This window comes from Oncorhynchus gorbuscha, linkage group LG20 (genome assembly GCF_021184085.1).
Source record: "Oncorhynchus gorbuscha isolate QuinsamMale2020 ecotype Even-year linkage group LG20, OgorEven_v1.0, whole genome shotgun sequence".
Taxonomy (NCBI): domain Eukaryota; kingdom Metazoa; phylum Chordata; class Actinopteri; order Salmoniformes; family Salmonidae; genus Oncorhynchus; species Oncorhynchus gorbuscha.
This window is the reverse complement of record NC_060192.1, coordinates 12247456-12264475: the sequence shown is the minus strand read 5'-3', so window position 1 is coordinate 12264475 and position 17020 is coordinate 12247456. Positions and strand designations below refer to the sequence as shown.

The following is a 17020-nucleotide window of genomic DNA, read 5'->3' as shown; positions in this document are numbered from 1 at the left end:
GTTCTGACTTAGAATATGTGGACAACTACAAATACTTAGGTGTCTAGTTAGACTGTAAACTCTCCTTACAGACTCGCATTAAGCATCTCCAATCCAAAATTAAATCTAGAATCGGCTTCCTATTTCGCAACAAAGCATCCTTCACTCATGCTGCCAAACATATCCTTGTAAACTGACCATACTACCAATCCTCGACTTCGGCGATGTCATTTACAAAATAGCCTCCAACACTCTACTAAACAAATTGGATGCAGTCTATCACAGTGCCATCTGTTTTGTCACCAAAGCCCCATATACTACCCACCACTGCGACCTGTATACTCTCGTTGGCTGGCCCTCTCTTCATACTCGTCGCCAAACCCACTGGCTCCAGGTCATCTACATGTCTCTGCTAGGTAAAGCCCTGCCTTATCTCCTTCCAGTTCTCTGCTGCCAATGACTGGAACGAACTGCAAAAATCACTGAAGCTGGAGACTCATATCTCACTCACTAGCTTGAAGCACCAGCTGTCAGAGCAGCTCACAGATCACTGCAGCTGTACATAGCCCATCTGTAAATAACCCATCCAACTTCCTCATCCCCATTCCTTATTTATTTATTTATCTTGCTGCTTTGCACCCCAGTATCTCTACTTGCACATTCATCTTCTGCACATCTACCATTCCAGTGTTTAATTGCTATATTGTAATTACTTCATTTACATTACATTTAAGTCATTTATCAGACGCTCTTATCCAGAGCGACTTACAAATTGGTGCATTCACCTTATGACATCGAGTGGAACAGTCACTTTACAATAGTGCATCTAAATCTTAAAGGGGGGTGAGAGGGATTACTTTATCCTATCCTAGGTATTCCTTAAAGAGGTGGGGTTTCAGGTGTCTCCGGAAGGTGGTGATTGACTCCGCTGTCCTGGCGTCGTGAGGGAGTTTGTTCCACCATTGGGGGGCCAGAGCAGCGAACAGTTTTGACTGGGCTGAGCGGGAGCTGTACTTCCTCAGTGGTAGGGAGGCGAGCAGGCCAGAGGTGGATGAACGCAGTGCCCTTGTTTGGGTGTAGGGCCTGATCAGAGCCTGGAGGTACTGAGGTGCCGTTCCCCTCACAGCTCCGTAGGCAAGCACCATGGTCTTGTAGCGGATGCGAGCTTCAACTGGAAGCCAGTGGAGAGAACGGAGGAGCGGGGTGACGTGAGAGAACTTGGGAAGGTTGAACACCAGACGGGCTGCGGCGTTCTGGATGAGTTGAAGGGGTTTAATGCAGTAATACTAATACTTAATACTTCGCCACCATAGCCTATTTATTGCCTTACCTCCCTAATCCTACCTCATTTGCACACACTGTATGTAGTCTTTTCTACTGTAATATTTACTATATGTTTGTTTATTCCATGTGTAACTCTGTGTTGTTGTATGTGTCGAACTGCTTTGCTTTATCTTGGCCAGGTCGCAGTTGTAAATGAGAACTTGTTCTCAATTAACCTACCTGGTTAAATAAAGGAGAAATAAAATAAAAATGGAATCAGATTATTGTTTTAGATAACATCACCTTCTTACTTAAGTAATTTGTGCGACCCAAACTATAGAATTTAGTAGACACACGTACTGTATCCAAAGTGAGTTTACAATCAGTGCATTCAACTTAGGAAAGTTAGGGAGAGATTCCAGTAAAAGCTTATTCAAATGAGCTGACCAAAAAAGACAAGTGGTCACTTTTTACTGACTGCAAAAGGCAGATTATCTCACTGACATCAATGATGGATAGCCATATATTATGGTTTTAGTAAGAGTCTATGCCTCAGTTATGCGTCACAATCATAAAGCATTATCAACAAACTATGAAGTCTCGCCAGGATTCTGAACCATCTTGCTGTCCCTGCAGCAGATGTCTGACATTCAGGGACCAATTTTATGACTGGGTGACCTAGTTTCTAGGGGTGACAACCATAGACTTGCCTACAAGGTCATATCATTGGTGACAACAGTGCTTTTTCTCAGAATTTCTACAGCTCTTTTTAACAACAAAGGACTATGAATTGTAAAATAATAACAAAGACAGATCTGATTAATGTTACACCTTTCGTTAATTTGGTGGTAATAGTACATAGAATGAAACGTTTTGTCACGGGGAAAATCAACGTTAAGACATATGGCCTATGGGGTATTGTTACTAGGTAGAAAATGACAAAGAAACGTTTTATTCTGATTGGCTCTACTGAATCGAGAATCCGCTCCGCTGTCTGTTTACTGCATCAGTCACCTAATCAAATCAAACTGTCGGCGTTGCACTCACTGGACAGGAAAATACACATACGAGGTTACAAACTACAAAGAAACCATCATTTATTCGTTGAACATACCAAGCGGAACACCACATGGCTTCAGGAGGAGAGTAAGTTGCCATCGCTATCTAATTTGCTTTTTTGAAGGACACAGTTAGCGTTACCAAGAAATAACGTTTGCTTTGTTAGCTAAAACCTAGGTAAATTGGCTAGATAATGCTGGCTAACTTTGTTGTTGCTAACGAACGTGCCCAACTAGCTAATATCGGTATGTGTTCTATGGACGTAGTAATATTTGAACACATGCAAATTATACGTTTCCACATAGCTAGTTATCTAGTTAGCAGCTAGATTATGCCATGCCCATGTGTCAGTGCCGGCTAGGTAAACGCATAGCTAATTTCAGTTATAAATACCAGCTTGCCATCTCTGCATCTGTCAAACAGATTTAACTAACTACGTAGCTGGCAAAGCTGGTTAACTGACAGCGACGTAGTAATTAGGAAGACTGCTTGTCATGTTGTAGCTAAATTTTTCTAAGTGATGCTTGTACCAGCAAAAGTTAGAGTAGTCTGTTAAATTGAGCGAATGACTGACCACCTTCGCTCTCGTAGTTTTTCATGCTGTGTCATATGGGGGCATGTACAACACTTAGCTACATATTTTACAACTAAATCTGAAACCCAGAGGCCGGCAGATGCCGATATTGAGTCGTTTCATCTTACGGTCCAAACGCATTGTATGCAGCTGGCAATACACTCCTATCACCGTGGACCTGTTTATACATAAAACATTCTCCATACAGGCAGCGAAGGCGTCTCCTTAGCTTTCCCCTTAACTATACAGTATTTATTAATGGTGGGAAAACGATGGGAAAAATATGCATACTTCATTTATGAAACACCATTTTTCACCACCATGCTAGAGTGGCTAATACTACTTTCTGATGTTGAGCCCATCATTCAGGAGGAAATCTATCATTTGCAGCCTCAATGGAGAACGTTTTAAGTATGTTCTGGTCTATGGGGATAACGTTAGGTGTGGATTGCCTGCTGCATACAATGCATTTGGACTGTAAGATGAAACGATTCCAGGCCGTATCACAACTGGCCGTGGTGGGGAGTCCCATAGGGCGGTGCACACTTGGCCCAGCGTCTTTAGGGTTTGGCCAGGGTAGGCCGTCATTGTAAATAAGAATTTGTTCTTAACTGACTTGCCTAGTTAAATAAAAAAAGTTTTTCTTCAGAGTAGGTGTTCTCTTATGGAAATATGCAAATTACATGCCAGAACTCACCAATAGGTTTCTGCCCACCTCCTTGCTTGTTCAATCAATTTCCTCCAAGTGGAAATGACAGGCTATCTTGGGTTAGTTATAAAAAAAATCTTTGCTAATACTCTCCTCTCCTTTTAGCAAGCAAGTTAACTTGGCTATCTATCTAAAAGTGTGGCAGTTTCAAAACCCACAAAAATACAATTGCTGCTCGTTCTAGAAGCTAGTTTCACTACTGTATAATAAGAAACTAAAAGCAACTGCCCCATAATAGCTATTCTAAGTTTCTGTCTCTAGTCAGTAGGCACACATTTAACACACAGACCACTTTTAACTCAACGAGACAGTTGATTAAAATGATGGCACAGTATCCAATCAAAAACGCATCTTTTGACCAATGGGTAAAATGTTAATTGTTGGGTATTAGGGTGTTATACTTATTCCATGTATTTAATGTTGTATAGCAGCTTCTCAGAAACATTGACCACTTTATTTCATGAGGATAGGACTTACCATTGCTCAGATTCTTATTTTCATGTGATTGAAAAAGGTCGCAGACTGGTAAATAATCACTCGTTGGAAATCTTTTTTGTCCAATATCTAAAGACAGGGTGGTCATATTAGTATGACATATTCAGGGCTGATGTAGAACACAGGTGATTAGAATAAAAGCAAAATATGCTAATTATGCACTTAATATACAAATAATGCAGTACGGAATACATCATTACATTAAGCCCACTAATTTAAGGTAGGGTGGCTATATTAACAACTAAGATATATGGAATTGTTTTAAGAAGGTCATACCAAGGATCAGTTTGCTATTTGCTTTAGAATTTTAAGATCCCTTGTAGTATCCCCAAAAATATATCAAAAAATAATTTGATATATTATTTGGGGCCGTATTGCTATTAGCCAATACAAACGCATTGAATAACAGATTCACTACATGGAACAACAGATAGTCAGTCCCCCCTCACAAAGTGTCTGTCCTATACTGAACAAAAATATAAATGCAGCATTTAAAGTGTTGGTTTCATGAGCTGAAATTGTCCATATGCAAGAAAAGCTTATTTCTCTCAAATGTTGTGCACAAAATTGTTTATATAGTGAGCATTTCTCCTTTGTCATGATAATCCATTCACCTGACAGCTGTGGCATATCAAGAAGCTGATTAAACAGCATGATCATTACACATGTGCACCTTGTGCTGGGGACAATAGAAGGCAACAATAAAATGTGCAGTTTTGTCACACAACAGAATGCCACAGATGTCAACTTTTGAGGGAGCATGCAATTCGCATGTTGACTGCAGGAATGTCCACCAGGGCCGTTGCCAGATAATTGTTTTTTTTTCTCTACCATAAGCCACCTTCAACATAATTTTAGAGAATTTGGTAGTGGGTCCAACCAGCCTCAAATGCAGACCACGTGTAACCATGCCAACCCAGGACCTTCACAGCCAGCTTCTATACCTGCGGGATGGTCTGAGAAGAGCCAACCAGACAGCTGATGAAACTGTGGGTTTGCACAACCAAATAATTTCTGCACAAACTGTCAGAAACCTACTCAGAGAAGCTTGTCTGCGTGCTCGTCGTCCTCACTGGAGCTCGGCGTTGTAACCAACTTCAGTGGGCAAATTACACACCTTAGATGGCCACTGGCATGCTGGAGAAGTGTGCACTTCATGGATGAATCCCGGTTTCAACTGTACCGGGCAGATGGCAGACTGTGTGTATTAGAGGTCTTTTTGGACACCGATTTGACCGATAATAAAAAGTTTTATTTTAAAATGTTTTACACTTTTCTAAAGCAAATCAGTTAAGAACACATTCTTACTTTCAATGACTGCCTAGAAACGGTGGGTTAACTGCCTTGTTCAGGGGCAGAACGACAGATTTTTACCTTGTCAGCTTGGGGATTCAATCTTGCAACCTTACAGTTAACTAGTCCAACGCTCTAACCACCTGCCTCTCATTGCACTCCACGAGGAGCCTGCCTGTTACGTGAATGCAGTAAGAAGCCAAGGTAAGTTGCTAGCTAGCATTAAACTTATAAAAACAATCAATCAATCATAATCACTTAGTAACTAGACATGGTTGATGATATTACTAGTTTATCTAGCGTGTCCTGCATTGCATATAATCGGTGCGCATTCGCGAAAAAGGACTGTCGTTGCTCCAACGTGTACCTAACAATAAACATCAATGCCTTTCTTAAAATCAATACACAAGTATATATTTTTAAACCTGCATATTTAGTCAATATTGCCTGCTAACATGAATTTCTTTTAACTAGGTAAATTGTGTCACTTCTCTTGCAGTAGTTTGGGCCATTGCGAACTGTGAAGACTATTTCTTCCTAACAAAGACAGCCAACTTTGCCAAACGGGGGATGATTTAACAAAAGCGCATTTGCGAAAAAAGCACAATCGTATCACGACTGAACCTAACCATAAATACCAATTCCTTTCTTAAAATCAATACACAGAAGTATATATTTTTAAAGCTGCATATTTAGCTAAAAGAAATCCAGGTTAGCAGGCAATATTAACCAGGTGAAATTGTGTCACTTCTCTTGCGTTCATTGCATGCAGAGTCAGTGTATATGCAACAGTTTGGGTCGCCTGGCTCATTGCGAACGAATTTGCCAGAATGTTATGTAATTATGACATTACATTGAAGGTTGTACAATGTAACAGCAATATTTAGACTTAGGGATGCTACCCGTTAGATAAAATACGGAACGGTTCCATATTTCACTAAAATAATAAATGTTTTGTTTTCGAAATGATAATTCCCGGATTCGACCATATTAATGACCAAAGGTCTATGATTTGATAGAGCTGTCTGACTGAGCGACGGTAGGCACCAGCACGCTCGTAAGCATTCATTCAAACAGTACTTTTGTGTGTTTTGCCAGCAGTATCGGCTTTTTTTGGCCCTCCAATAATCTGTATCAGCATTGAAAAACCATAATCGGTCGACCTCTAGTGTGTATGGCGTCGTGTGGGCTAGTGGAGAGACTATGCGAAGGATATCTGTCGCGCTGCCTGAGGCAAAAGGTAATCACTCCAGATGCTGCCTTTTTAAAAATCCACGCCCCTGTCTTTTTTTAAAGTTGTCTGTGAACAACTGATACATATCTGTTTTCCCAGTCATGTGAAATCCATAGACTAGGGCCATATGAATTCATTTCAATTGACTGATTTCCTTATATGAACTGAAATTGTTGCATTTATATTTTTGTTCAGTGTATATCTGAGAGATATAAGAAAGATCAGGAAAGTTTATATTTTTTAAACTTTCTGGCACTGAACAGTCTCCATATATACAGTAGTTCCATTTATTTTTTGACCTGTACTCGTGGACCTTATGACAAGTCTTGTGAGCAAAACATGTTCGTGAGAGTCACATTAGTGTGTAGCCCAAACTGTTCTGATGCTACAGACAGAAGTTGGCAGATCGGCTGTACCAACTTCAGACAAGATCAAGATGCTTGTGGGGGTTGTTAAGCAAAACGGAGAACACCATTGTGTTCACGAGAGTTTCGTCTTTCAATAGAGGGGTCATAATAGTTTGAAGGCCAAACTGACAAAGACTGCTCTAGTTCATTCACGGCAGATGTGGAAGTGCGACAGGCGGCTGCGGTGGATTGAAACACATCCAATGCAAAAAACATATTCCTAGCTAAAACTGACAGATTTTATGGGGATGTTTATTATTGTTATGCAGTGGTAGGTGATTAGGCCTACCACTGTTGTGTCGTAGGAAAACTTAATGATGGTGTGGGAGTCGTGCTTTGCCATGGAGTCATGGGTGAACAGGGAGTACAGGAGGGGACTGAGCACACACCCCTGAGGGGCCCACGTTTTGAGGGTCAGCGTGGTAGATGTGTTGTTGCCTACCCTCACCACCTGGGGTCATCCTGTCAGGAAGTCCAGAATCCAGTTGCAGAGGGAGATGTTCAGTCCTGGGGTCCTTAGCTTGATGAACTTGGAGAGAACTATGGTTTGAATGCTGAGGTGTAGTCAATGAAGAGCATTCTCACGTAGGTGTTCCTTTTGTCCGAGTGGGAGAGGGCAGCGTGGAGTGCAATAGAGATTGCATCCTCCCTGGACCTGTTGGGGCGGTATGTGAATTAGTGGGTCCAGGGTGTATGGGATGATGGTGTTGATGTGAGCCATGACCAGTCTTTCAAGGTGATTCATGACTATAGAGTGCTACAAGTCCGTCATCTAGACAGGTTACCTAGGCGTACTTGGGCACAGGGACTGTTGTGGTCTGCTTAAAATATGTAGGTATTGCAGACTTGGTCAGAGAGTGGTTGAAAATGTCAGTGAAGACACTTGCAAGCTGGTCAGTGCATGCTCGGGGTACGCGTCCTGTTAATCTATATGGCCCACGACCTTGTTAATGTTAACCTCGGCTACGGAGAGTGTTATCACACAGTTGTCCAGAACAGCTGGAGCTCTCACATAGGTTTGCACATTTTGGGGAATATTCAGAGGTGGAAACTTTTCTGTGGGAATTAACTGAAATATTATGCAAATTAATATTATTACCTTTTAAATGTAGATGTTTTTTGCATTGGATATATTTACCATATCATATGAAGACAGAAACCTAAACCTTTCTACTTATCATAAGTAGACATAATTGCAAATTATTAAATCCTTCCAATAGAAATAAAAAAACAATTTAGTTACGAATTGAGTTGACTTCACATGGGATGGTTTCACTGAACAACAAAATAAAGGGTATATTGAATGATCCTCAATGATCCATCACATCTCCCCCCAAAAATGTTCAACATGCATCTGTAAAATGATAGTCTAGAAACTAAAGCTTTAGTTGTCTTCCTCTCAGGGTTCCATGTCTTCTCCCTGGACCTCCTCAATGTCCACCTCTTGAACATCAGACTCTGAGGCTTCATCTTCACTGTCACTTTCCAACCTTGTTGAGGATGGCTCGTTGTCAGGCTCAAAAAACGTAAAATTTGCCCGGATGGCCACCAATTCTTCAACCCTTGTAGTGGTCAGCCTGTTGCATGCTCTGGTGTGTGTGTTCCCAAACAAGGACCAGTTGCGCTCTGAGGCAGCTAATGTTGGTGGGATTTGGAGGATTACGGAGGCAACAGGGGAAAGAGCCTTCAATCCACATAGTCCCTTCCACCAGGTGGCTGTTGAGATAAGTCGCTCTGGATAAGAGCGTCTGCTAAATGACTTAAATGTAATGTAAATGAGATGTGTTGGTACGACTGCCATATTGCATCTCCATCCCAAAGCCCTTCCTTGGAAGTGTACATCGCCAGACTGCCAAGAACCTTGCCCTCATCCAGGCCAAGGTGGCGAAACACGGTAGTGATGACACTAGACCTTGTTGATCTCTGCACCAGACATACCTGGGGTCCAACATGTACGCTGCTCTTGCCAACATACCTGGGGTCCAACATGTACGCTGCGGAGTGTGTGGGCTTCAGGCAGAAGTCTTCATGTTTTTTCATGTTTTTCCTCTGCTTGGATTGACAGTGAAGTGGGCAGGGCAGTATGGATTTCTTCTCTTACATCTGCAAGCAGTCTGAACATCAGACAGGATGGCATTGTCTCCCTCAATCAGTGGCAATGGCTACTGCTATAGGTTTAAGGAGTTTCTGGCTGCTTACCACTCTCTGCCAAAATACATAATCCAGGAGGATCCTCTTGATGGGGCTGTCCATATTGGCAGACTGAAATGGCCATTTCTTGGAGAGACTCCTTCCCCTCTAGGAGACTGTCAAACATGTTGACAACACCACCCCAACGGGTGTTGCTGGACAGCTTCAATGTGGTACTCTTATTCTTCTCACTTTGCTTGGTGAGGTAGATTGCTGCTATAATTTGATGCCCCTTCACATACAGTTGAAGTCAGAAGTTTACATACACCTTATCCAAATACATTTCAACTCTGTTTATCACAATTCCTGATATTTAATCCTAGTACAAATTCACTTTCTTAGGTCAGTTAGGATCACCACTTTATTTTAAGAATGTGAAATGTCAGAATAATAGTAGTGATTTATTTAAGCTTTTATTTCTTTAATCACATTCCCAGTGGGTCAGAAGTTTACATACACTCAATTAGCATTAGTTAGCATTGCCTTTAAATTGTTTAACCTGGGTCAAACGCTTCAGGTAGCCTTCCACAAGCTTCCCACAATAAGTTGGGTGAATTTTGTCCCATTCCTCCTGACAGAGCTGATGTAACTGAGTCAGGTTTGTAGGCCTCCTTGCTCACACCCGCTTTTTCAGTTCTGCCCACAATCTATTGGATTGAGGTCAGGCCTTCGTGATGGCCACTCCAATACATTGACTTTGTTGCCTTTAAGCCATTTTGCCACAACTTCGGAAGTATGCTTGGGGTCATTGTCCATTTGGAAGACCCATTTGCGACCAAGCTTTAACTTCCTGACTGATGTCTTGAGATGTTGCTTCAATAAATCCACATAATTTTCCTACCTCATGATGCCATCTATTTTGTGAACTGCACCAGTCCCTCCTGCAGCAAAGCACCCCCACAACATGATGCTGCCACCCCCGTGCTTCACGGTTTGGATGGGGTTCTTCAGCTTGCAAGCATCCCCCTTTTTCCTCCAAACATAATGATGGTCATTATGGCCAAACGGTTCTATTTTTGTTTCATCAGAACAGAGGACATTTCTCCTAAAAGTGTGTAAACAATTGTTGGAAAAATGACTTGTGTCATGCACAAAGTAGATGTCCTAACCGACTTGCCAAAACTATAGTTTGTTAACCCCTCTGGGATATTCGGGACACAAGCGTCCCACCTCGACAACAGCCAATGAAATTGCAGGGCGCCAAATTCAACATAACAGAAATCCCATAGTTAAAATTCCTCAAACAAAGTATTTTACACCATTTTAAAGATAAACTTGTTTTAAATCCATCCACAGTGTCCGATTTCAAAAAGGCTTTATGACGAAAGCACACCAAAAAATAATGTTAGGTCAGTACCTAGTCACAGAAAAACACAACCATTTGTCCAGCCAAAAAGAGAAGAGTCACAAAAAGCACAAATGGAGAGAAAATTAATCACTTTTCTTTGATCTTCATCAGATGACACTCATAGGACTTCATTTTACACAATCATGTATGTTTTGTTCGATAAAGTTCATATTTATATCAAAAAATCTCAGTTTACATTGGCGCGTTATTTTCAGTAGTTCCAAAATATCCGGTGATTTTGCAGAGAGCCACATCAATTTACAGAAATACTCATAATAAACATTGCTAAAAGATACAAGTGTTATGCATGGAATTTTTAGATCCACTTCTCCTTAAAGCAACCGCTGTGTCAGATTTCAAAAAAGCTGTACCGAAAAAGCACGCCATGCAATAATCTGAGTACAGCACTCGGACAACAAAACAAGCCATACAGATATCCGCCATGTTGTGGAGTCAACAGAAGTCAGAAATGGCATTATAAATATTCACTTACCTTTGATCTTCATCACAATGCACCCCCAGGAATCCCAGTTCCACAATAAATGTTTGATAAAGTCCATAATTTATGTCCAAATAACTCCTTTTTGTTTGTGCGTTTAGTACCCAATCCAAACTCACGACGTGCGGGTAAATCCAGGCGAAAGTTCAGACGAAAAATCATATTACAGTTCGTAGAAACATGTCAAACGAACTATAGAATCAATCTTTAGGATGTTTTTAACATAAATCTTCAATAATGTTTCAACCGCAGAATTCCTTTGTTTGCAGAAATGCGATGGAACGCAGCTAACTCTCACGTGAGCGCGCATGATCAGCTCATGGCACTCTGCCAGACTCGTGACTCAATCAGCTCTCATTCCCCCCTCCTTCACAGTAGAAGCATCAAACAAGGTTCTAAAGACTGTTGACATCTAGTGGGAGCTCCCTAGACACTGTATATTCGATAGGCAATGACCTGCTTTCTCTATGATTTGCTTGACCTTCACTTGAACTCTGCATCTAGCAAATTTGTAGATAAAGCATGTCTGGTTAGAGGGGTGTATGCTGGACGAGGAACATTCAGAAATCTCTTCCAATACACATTGCCTGTGAGCATCAGAGGTGAACCAGTTGCATACACAGCTCGAGCAAGACATTCATCAGCATTTCTCTGACTATGTTCCTTCATTGAGTCATAAAGACTTCTGATTCTAGGAGGACCAGGAGCTGTTGCTATCAATAAGGTGTCTGATTCATCATTTTCACCTCAAAGAATGTGACTTGTCAGGTTGCTTGTTGTGAGCGTTGAGGGAACTCTATGGACTTGGCCAGATTATTCTGCATCTTTGTTGCATTCTCCACATATGATTTGGCACAGTATTTGCAAATGTACACAGCTTTTCCTTCTACATTAGCTGCAGCGAAATGTCTCCACACATCAGATAGTGCCTGTGGCATTTTCCTGTAAAGATGAGAAAAAAATGAGTAAAAGAAACAAAATACAATGTACAGATAAATAGTTAAGCAGTTAGATTAAACACCTTCTTTTGTAAGATTTTTATTTGACCTTTTATTTAACTAGGCAAGTCAGTTAAGAACAAATTCTTATTTTCAATGACGGCCTAGGAACAGTCTGTTCAGGGGCAGAACGACAGATTTGTACCATGTCAGCTCTGGGATTTGAACTTGCAACCTTTCGGTTACTAGTCCAACACTCTAACCACTAAGCTACTCTGCCGCCCCATGTTTTAAAATTAAACACGTGGAAACAGGTGAATTAACACTCCTCAGTTAGCAGGCTCAAGCAAGCTAATACCCACATGGTAGCAAAAACTAACTAGCAAAAATTGTTAACAAGTTAGAAATGATTTAATCACACTTTGCTGTAGGCTAATATTTGCTAATTAACAAAAAATCATGTAAGTCACAAAATATATTCACCCCACCCAGTATTGTAATTAAAACTTATCAGAAAGCATGTATTACTTGGTTGACAGTGTAGTAGTGTGGGCTCAATAGCATCTCGAGAATCAGCTGTACATGTGATGGCAGAATGCACTGTGCATGCAGAGGGTTGCAATTTCATTGAAATGGGGATAGTTTAACCAAAATATGCCACGACCTCAAATTGCCTTGTGTAATCCCACAAAAAAGGTTCAATGTAGGTTCAAACTTTTTTTTGGATGAATTTAAGAAAAATGCACCAAATTCCAGAGCACAACTTCATGGAATATTTCTGGAAATTTACCGGAAAGTTTCCAACCCTTTGCAACCCTACTCTCACGCATGGTTCAGTGGTGCTTCTTGAAGTGAGCATAAAAGGCATTTATCATCTGGTAGGTGTCCGTCACTGGGAAGCTCGCGGCTGGATTTTCCTTTTGTAATCCGGGATCGTTTGCAAGCCTTGACACATCTGACGAGCATCAGAGCCGGTGTAGTAGGGTTCGATCTTAGTCCTGTATCAATGCTTTGCCTGTTTGTTGGATTGTCGGAGGGCGTAGCTGAATTTCTTATTGTCTTCTCCTTAAAAGCGGCAGCTCTAGCCTTTAGCTCAGTGCTGTAATGTTTTAAGCAGAAAACCATAGTCTCTGTGCCCAAGAACACTAAGGTAACCTGCCTAAATGACTACCGACCGGTAGCCCTCATGTCTGTAGCCATGAAATGTTTTGAAAAGCTGGTAATGGCCCACATCATCACTGTTGTCCCAGAAACCCTAGACCCACTCCAATTTGCATACTGCACCAACAGATCCACAGATGACGCAATCTCTATTGCACTCCACACTGCCCTTTCCCACCTGAACAAAAGGAACACCTATGTGAGAATTCTATTAATTGACTACAGCTTAGTGTTCAACACCATAGCTTAGTGATGAGCTTTGAAGGCACTAAGGACCCTGGCACTAAACACCTCCCTCTGCAACTGGATCCTAGACTTCATGACGGTCCATCCCCAGGTGGTAAGGGTAGGTAACAACTAGAGGTCTACCGATTAATCGGAATGGCCGATTTTAATTAGGGCCGATTTCAAGTTTTCATAACAATCGGAAATCGGCACCCTCAGGGGTGCATGCTCAGTCCCCTGCTGTACTCTCCTTCACTCATTACTGCACGGCCAGGCACAACTCCAACACCATCATTAAGTTTGCCAATGACACAACAGTTGTAGTCCTGATCACGACAACGACGAGACAGCCTACAGGGAGGAGGTCAGAGACCTGACTGTGTGGTGCAAGGACAACAACCTCTCCCTCAATGCGATCAAGACAAAGGAGATGATTGTGAACTACAGGAAAAGGAGGACCGAGCATGCCCCCATTATCATCAACGGGGCTATAATGGAGCAGGTTGAGAGCCAAGTTCCTTGGTGTCCACATCACCATCAAACTAACATGGTCCAAGCACACCAAGATAGTCGTGAAGAGGGCACGACAAAACCTATTCCCCCTCAAGAAACTGAAAAGATTTGGCATGGGTCCTAGGATCCTCAAAAGGTTTTACAGCTGAACCATTGAGAGCATCCTGACTGGTTGCATCACTGCATGGTATGGCAACTGCTCGGCCTCCGACCGCAATACACTACAGAGGGTAGTGCATACGGCCCAGTACATCACTTGGGCCAAGCTTCCTGCACATCCAGGACCTCTATACCAGGCAGTGTCAGAGGAAGATCTTAAAAATTGTAAGGGAACACCCCCCTGAAATGGACAAAAATGAATGGGAAGTCATTGGCACTGGACAAAACATATACACGGTGTCCAATACCACTCAATTCAGCGTCATTTCGTGTAAAGTTGATTGCAAATGCCATATGGCAAATGCCAGTTGTAACACTTAAAAAATCCAACAGGTGGTGTGCGCGCTCCACTGTGGTTTTTTCATATTGCAAATGCAACACAAGTCAACATCCAAAAGCAAAATTTTGAAAAAGTGAAAAAAAATGCAATTTTTTGGGGGGGGTCAATTACACATGTGTAAGAACTGTATGAATATACTTTTGTAAAATGTTTTACTTGCACATAAGGCATATGTTTTATCCATTTTCAATATGATTTCATAGGAAGTCAAAAGTCACTCTTTTTTGGGCCAAATGCCATAAGAAATTTGACTTGCTCAAAAATACTGCAGAAATGCAAAATTGACTAGCCTGATGAACTCGGGATGGCCGGGCAGTGATAGTTGTTCCTTTCCATCACTCGTTGTGTTGATTTCATCATGTCCATTTGGTGATGTTTTTTTTACTATAGAATCATATTGCAAATGCACGTGCATTTGCAATATGTTTCAATGGGCATGTACCATCGCGAATTTGTCATGCTATAAAAATCCTGCAGGAATGAGAAATTGACTGGCCTGATGAACTCTGGATGGCTGGGCAGTGATTCTGGTTCCTCTCCATCGCTCGTTAGGGTTGATTTCAGAATGTCACTTTGGTGATGGTACCTCACTGTTTAACCTGTTAAGCTTACCCCCTACTTTTTCGAACATTCTGTTAAAAATCTCGCAACATTTCAGCGCCCTGCTACTCATGCCAGGAATCTAGTATATGCATATGATTAGTATGTGTGGATAGAAAACACTCAGACGTTTATAAAACTGGTTAAATCACGGCTGTGGCTTTAACATAACGTGCGTTTCATTGAAAAGTGCAGGAAAATCTGATCACTGAAAGTGGAAAAATATATCCATCCGCCGCTTCAACCCATTGTTATGGGCGAAAGACATTAAATATGGCTGAGGTTGCAGTACCTACAGCTTCCACACGATGTCAAGTCTTGTCATTTGCCTAGGATTTGTTTCTTGGTCAAACGAACAAGAGAGCCCATTTCTTCGGGTCTCCGACCGGATATTTTGGTTGAGAAATAGACGGACAGTATTTCAAGATGGATCCCTATAGAAAACACTACGTCTCGTGATTAATTTGATCGCTTATTAACGTTTACTAATACCTAAAGTTGCATTACAAAAGTATTTCGAAGTGTTTTGTGAAAGTTTATCGTCGACTTTTTGAATTTAAAAAAATGACGTTACGTTATGAAACACTTTTTTTTCATTTATCACACAGTCTACATAGAACGATATCTAGGCTATATATGGACCGATTTAATCGAAAAAAAGACCCAATAGTGATTATGGGACATCTAGGAGTGCCAACAAAGAAGATGGTCAAAGGTAATGAATGTTTTATATTTTATTGTGCGGTTTGTGTAGCGCCGAATATGCTAATTATTTTGTTTACGTCCCCTGCGGGTCTTTTGTGGTGTTACATGCTATCAGATAATAGCTTCTCATGCTTTCGCCGAAAAGCATTTTAAAAATCTGACTTGTTGCCTGGATTCACAACGAGTGTAGCTTTAATTCAATACCCTGCATTTGTATTTTAATGAACGTTTTAGTTTTAACTAATACTATTAGCATTTAGCGTAGCGCATTTGCATTTCCAGAGCTCTAGATGGGACGCCTGCGTGCCAGGTAGAAGCAAGAGGTTAAACATATTGCAAATGGACAAGAGTCACCAGCAAGTCACGTCCATCAGTCAATTAGATATCATTCTGACACCAAACTGATACAAACTGACACCAAACCCACTTTTTCCAACTCGTTTAGTAGCCAACGATCACATACTTCAGAGCTGGCCCAAAATTCACAACGCCTTCTGTTCAAACCATAAAAAAAACGTAAAACACGTAGTTACGTTCTAGCTGCGGGTCCAGTTCTAATGTTATATGTAGGCCTAGTTGAGGCGACCCCCGAATCCCAAGTTTCGGCTCGATAGGTCAATTGGTGCCCGAGCAAGACCCTAATTAGTGCTGAAATCCACTTTTTTCAATGCCTTGCTACGTGGTCCTTGAATGAGCAATCGGACAGAAACGTTGGGGTCCGTCTATATGGGCCAAGGCGGTCGTAATGCACCTAGTCTTGCGACTCTGGGACATTTCTAAATGTCGTCATTTTCGTGATGCAAAAATGAATTGAAGTTATTGCAAATGTACGAGGCTGTTTCTCGGTCAGAGAACCTTCTAGAGCCATGTAACTCACCACGCACTATCAACCTGAGGTCTAGAACAGGTTTCGGAACTCTAGGTCTGACTGTTCTTTAAAAGTTCCAACAATGTTAACTAATGCAGGCAGTGTATGTCTCTACGCACCCCAATGTGTCCCTCCTTCCAAGCTGTGTGTGTGTGATTTAGTTTTCCTTTGAAATTTTATGGGAAAAATGACTGATTTACAGTTCATGGGGGTTGCCTAATCACACATATGAAGTTTTGGACAGATCTGACTTTTTTAATCCTTCGAAACAGCCCCTGTGACACCAATTATGGCACTTCCGGTTTGCACAGGAAGTTATAAGTCAACACATATCCTCATTGGGGTATGCTTTTACAGAATCCTGAGTTTTAAGTCTTTACCATAAAAACTGACTGATTTACACAGGGTTGAATGCACTATTTCTATCAAACTGCAGGTAGGGTATGGATATACACTTTTAG

At 41.4% G+C, this 17020-nt stretch overlaps 1 protein-coding gene across 4 annotated transcripts in view; it reads left to right on the top strand.

Annotated features, from left to right (window-relative positions):
* Positions 1-2244: 2244 nt before the first annotated feature.
* The window catches only part of LOC124007412 (transitional endoplasmic reticulum ATPase-like), a 68270-nt gene continuing 53494 nt past the window's right edge, over positions 2245-17020 (top strand). For 2 of the 4 annotated variants that reach the window (XR_006833922.1, XM_046317945.1), the window contains exon 1: positions 2245-2388. Coding sequence is in view for 1 of the 4 variants with exons in the window: in XM_046317945.1 (XP_046173901.1) it covers positions 2372-2388 (17 nt within the window). In the remaining 3 variants the exon portion in view is untranslated. Of the gene's footprint in view, positions 2389-5539; positions 5577-17020 lie in introns of all 4 variants that reach the window. The other 2 variants (XM_046317947.1, XM_046317946.1) reach the window with 2 other exon arrangements.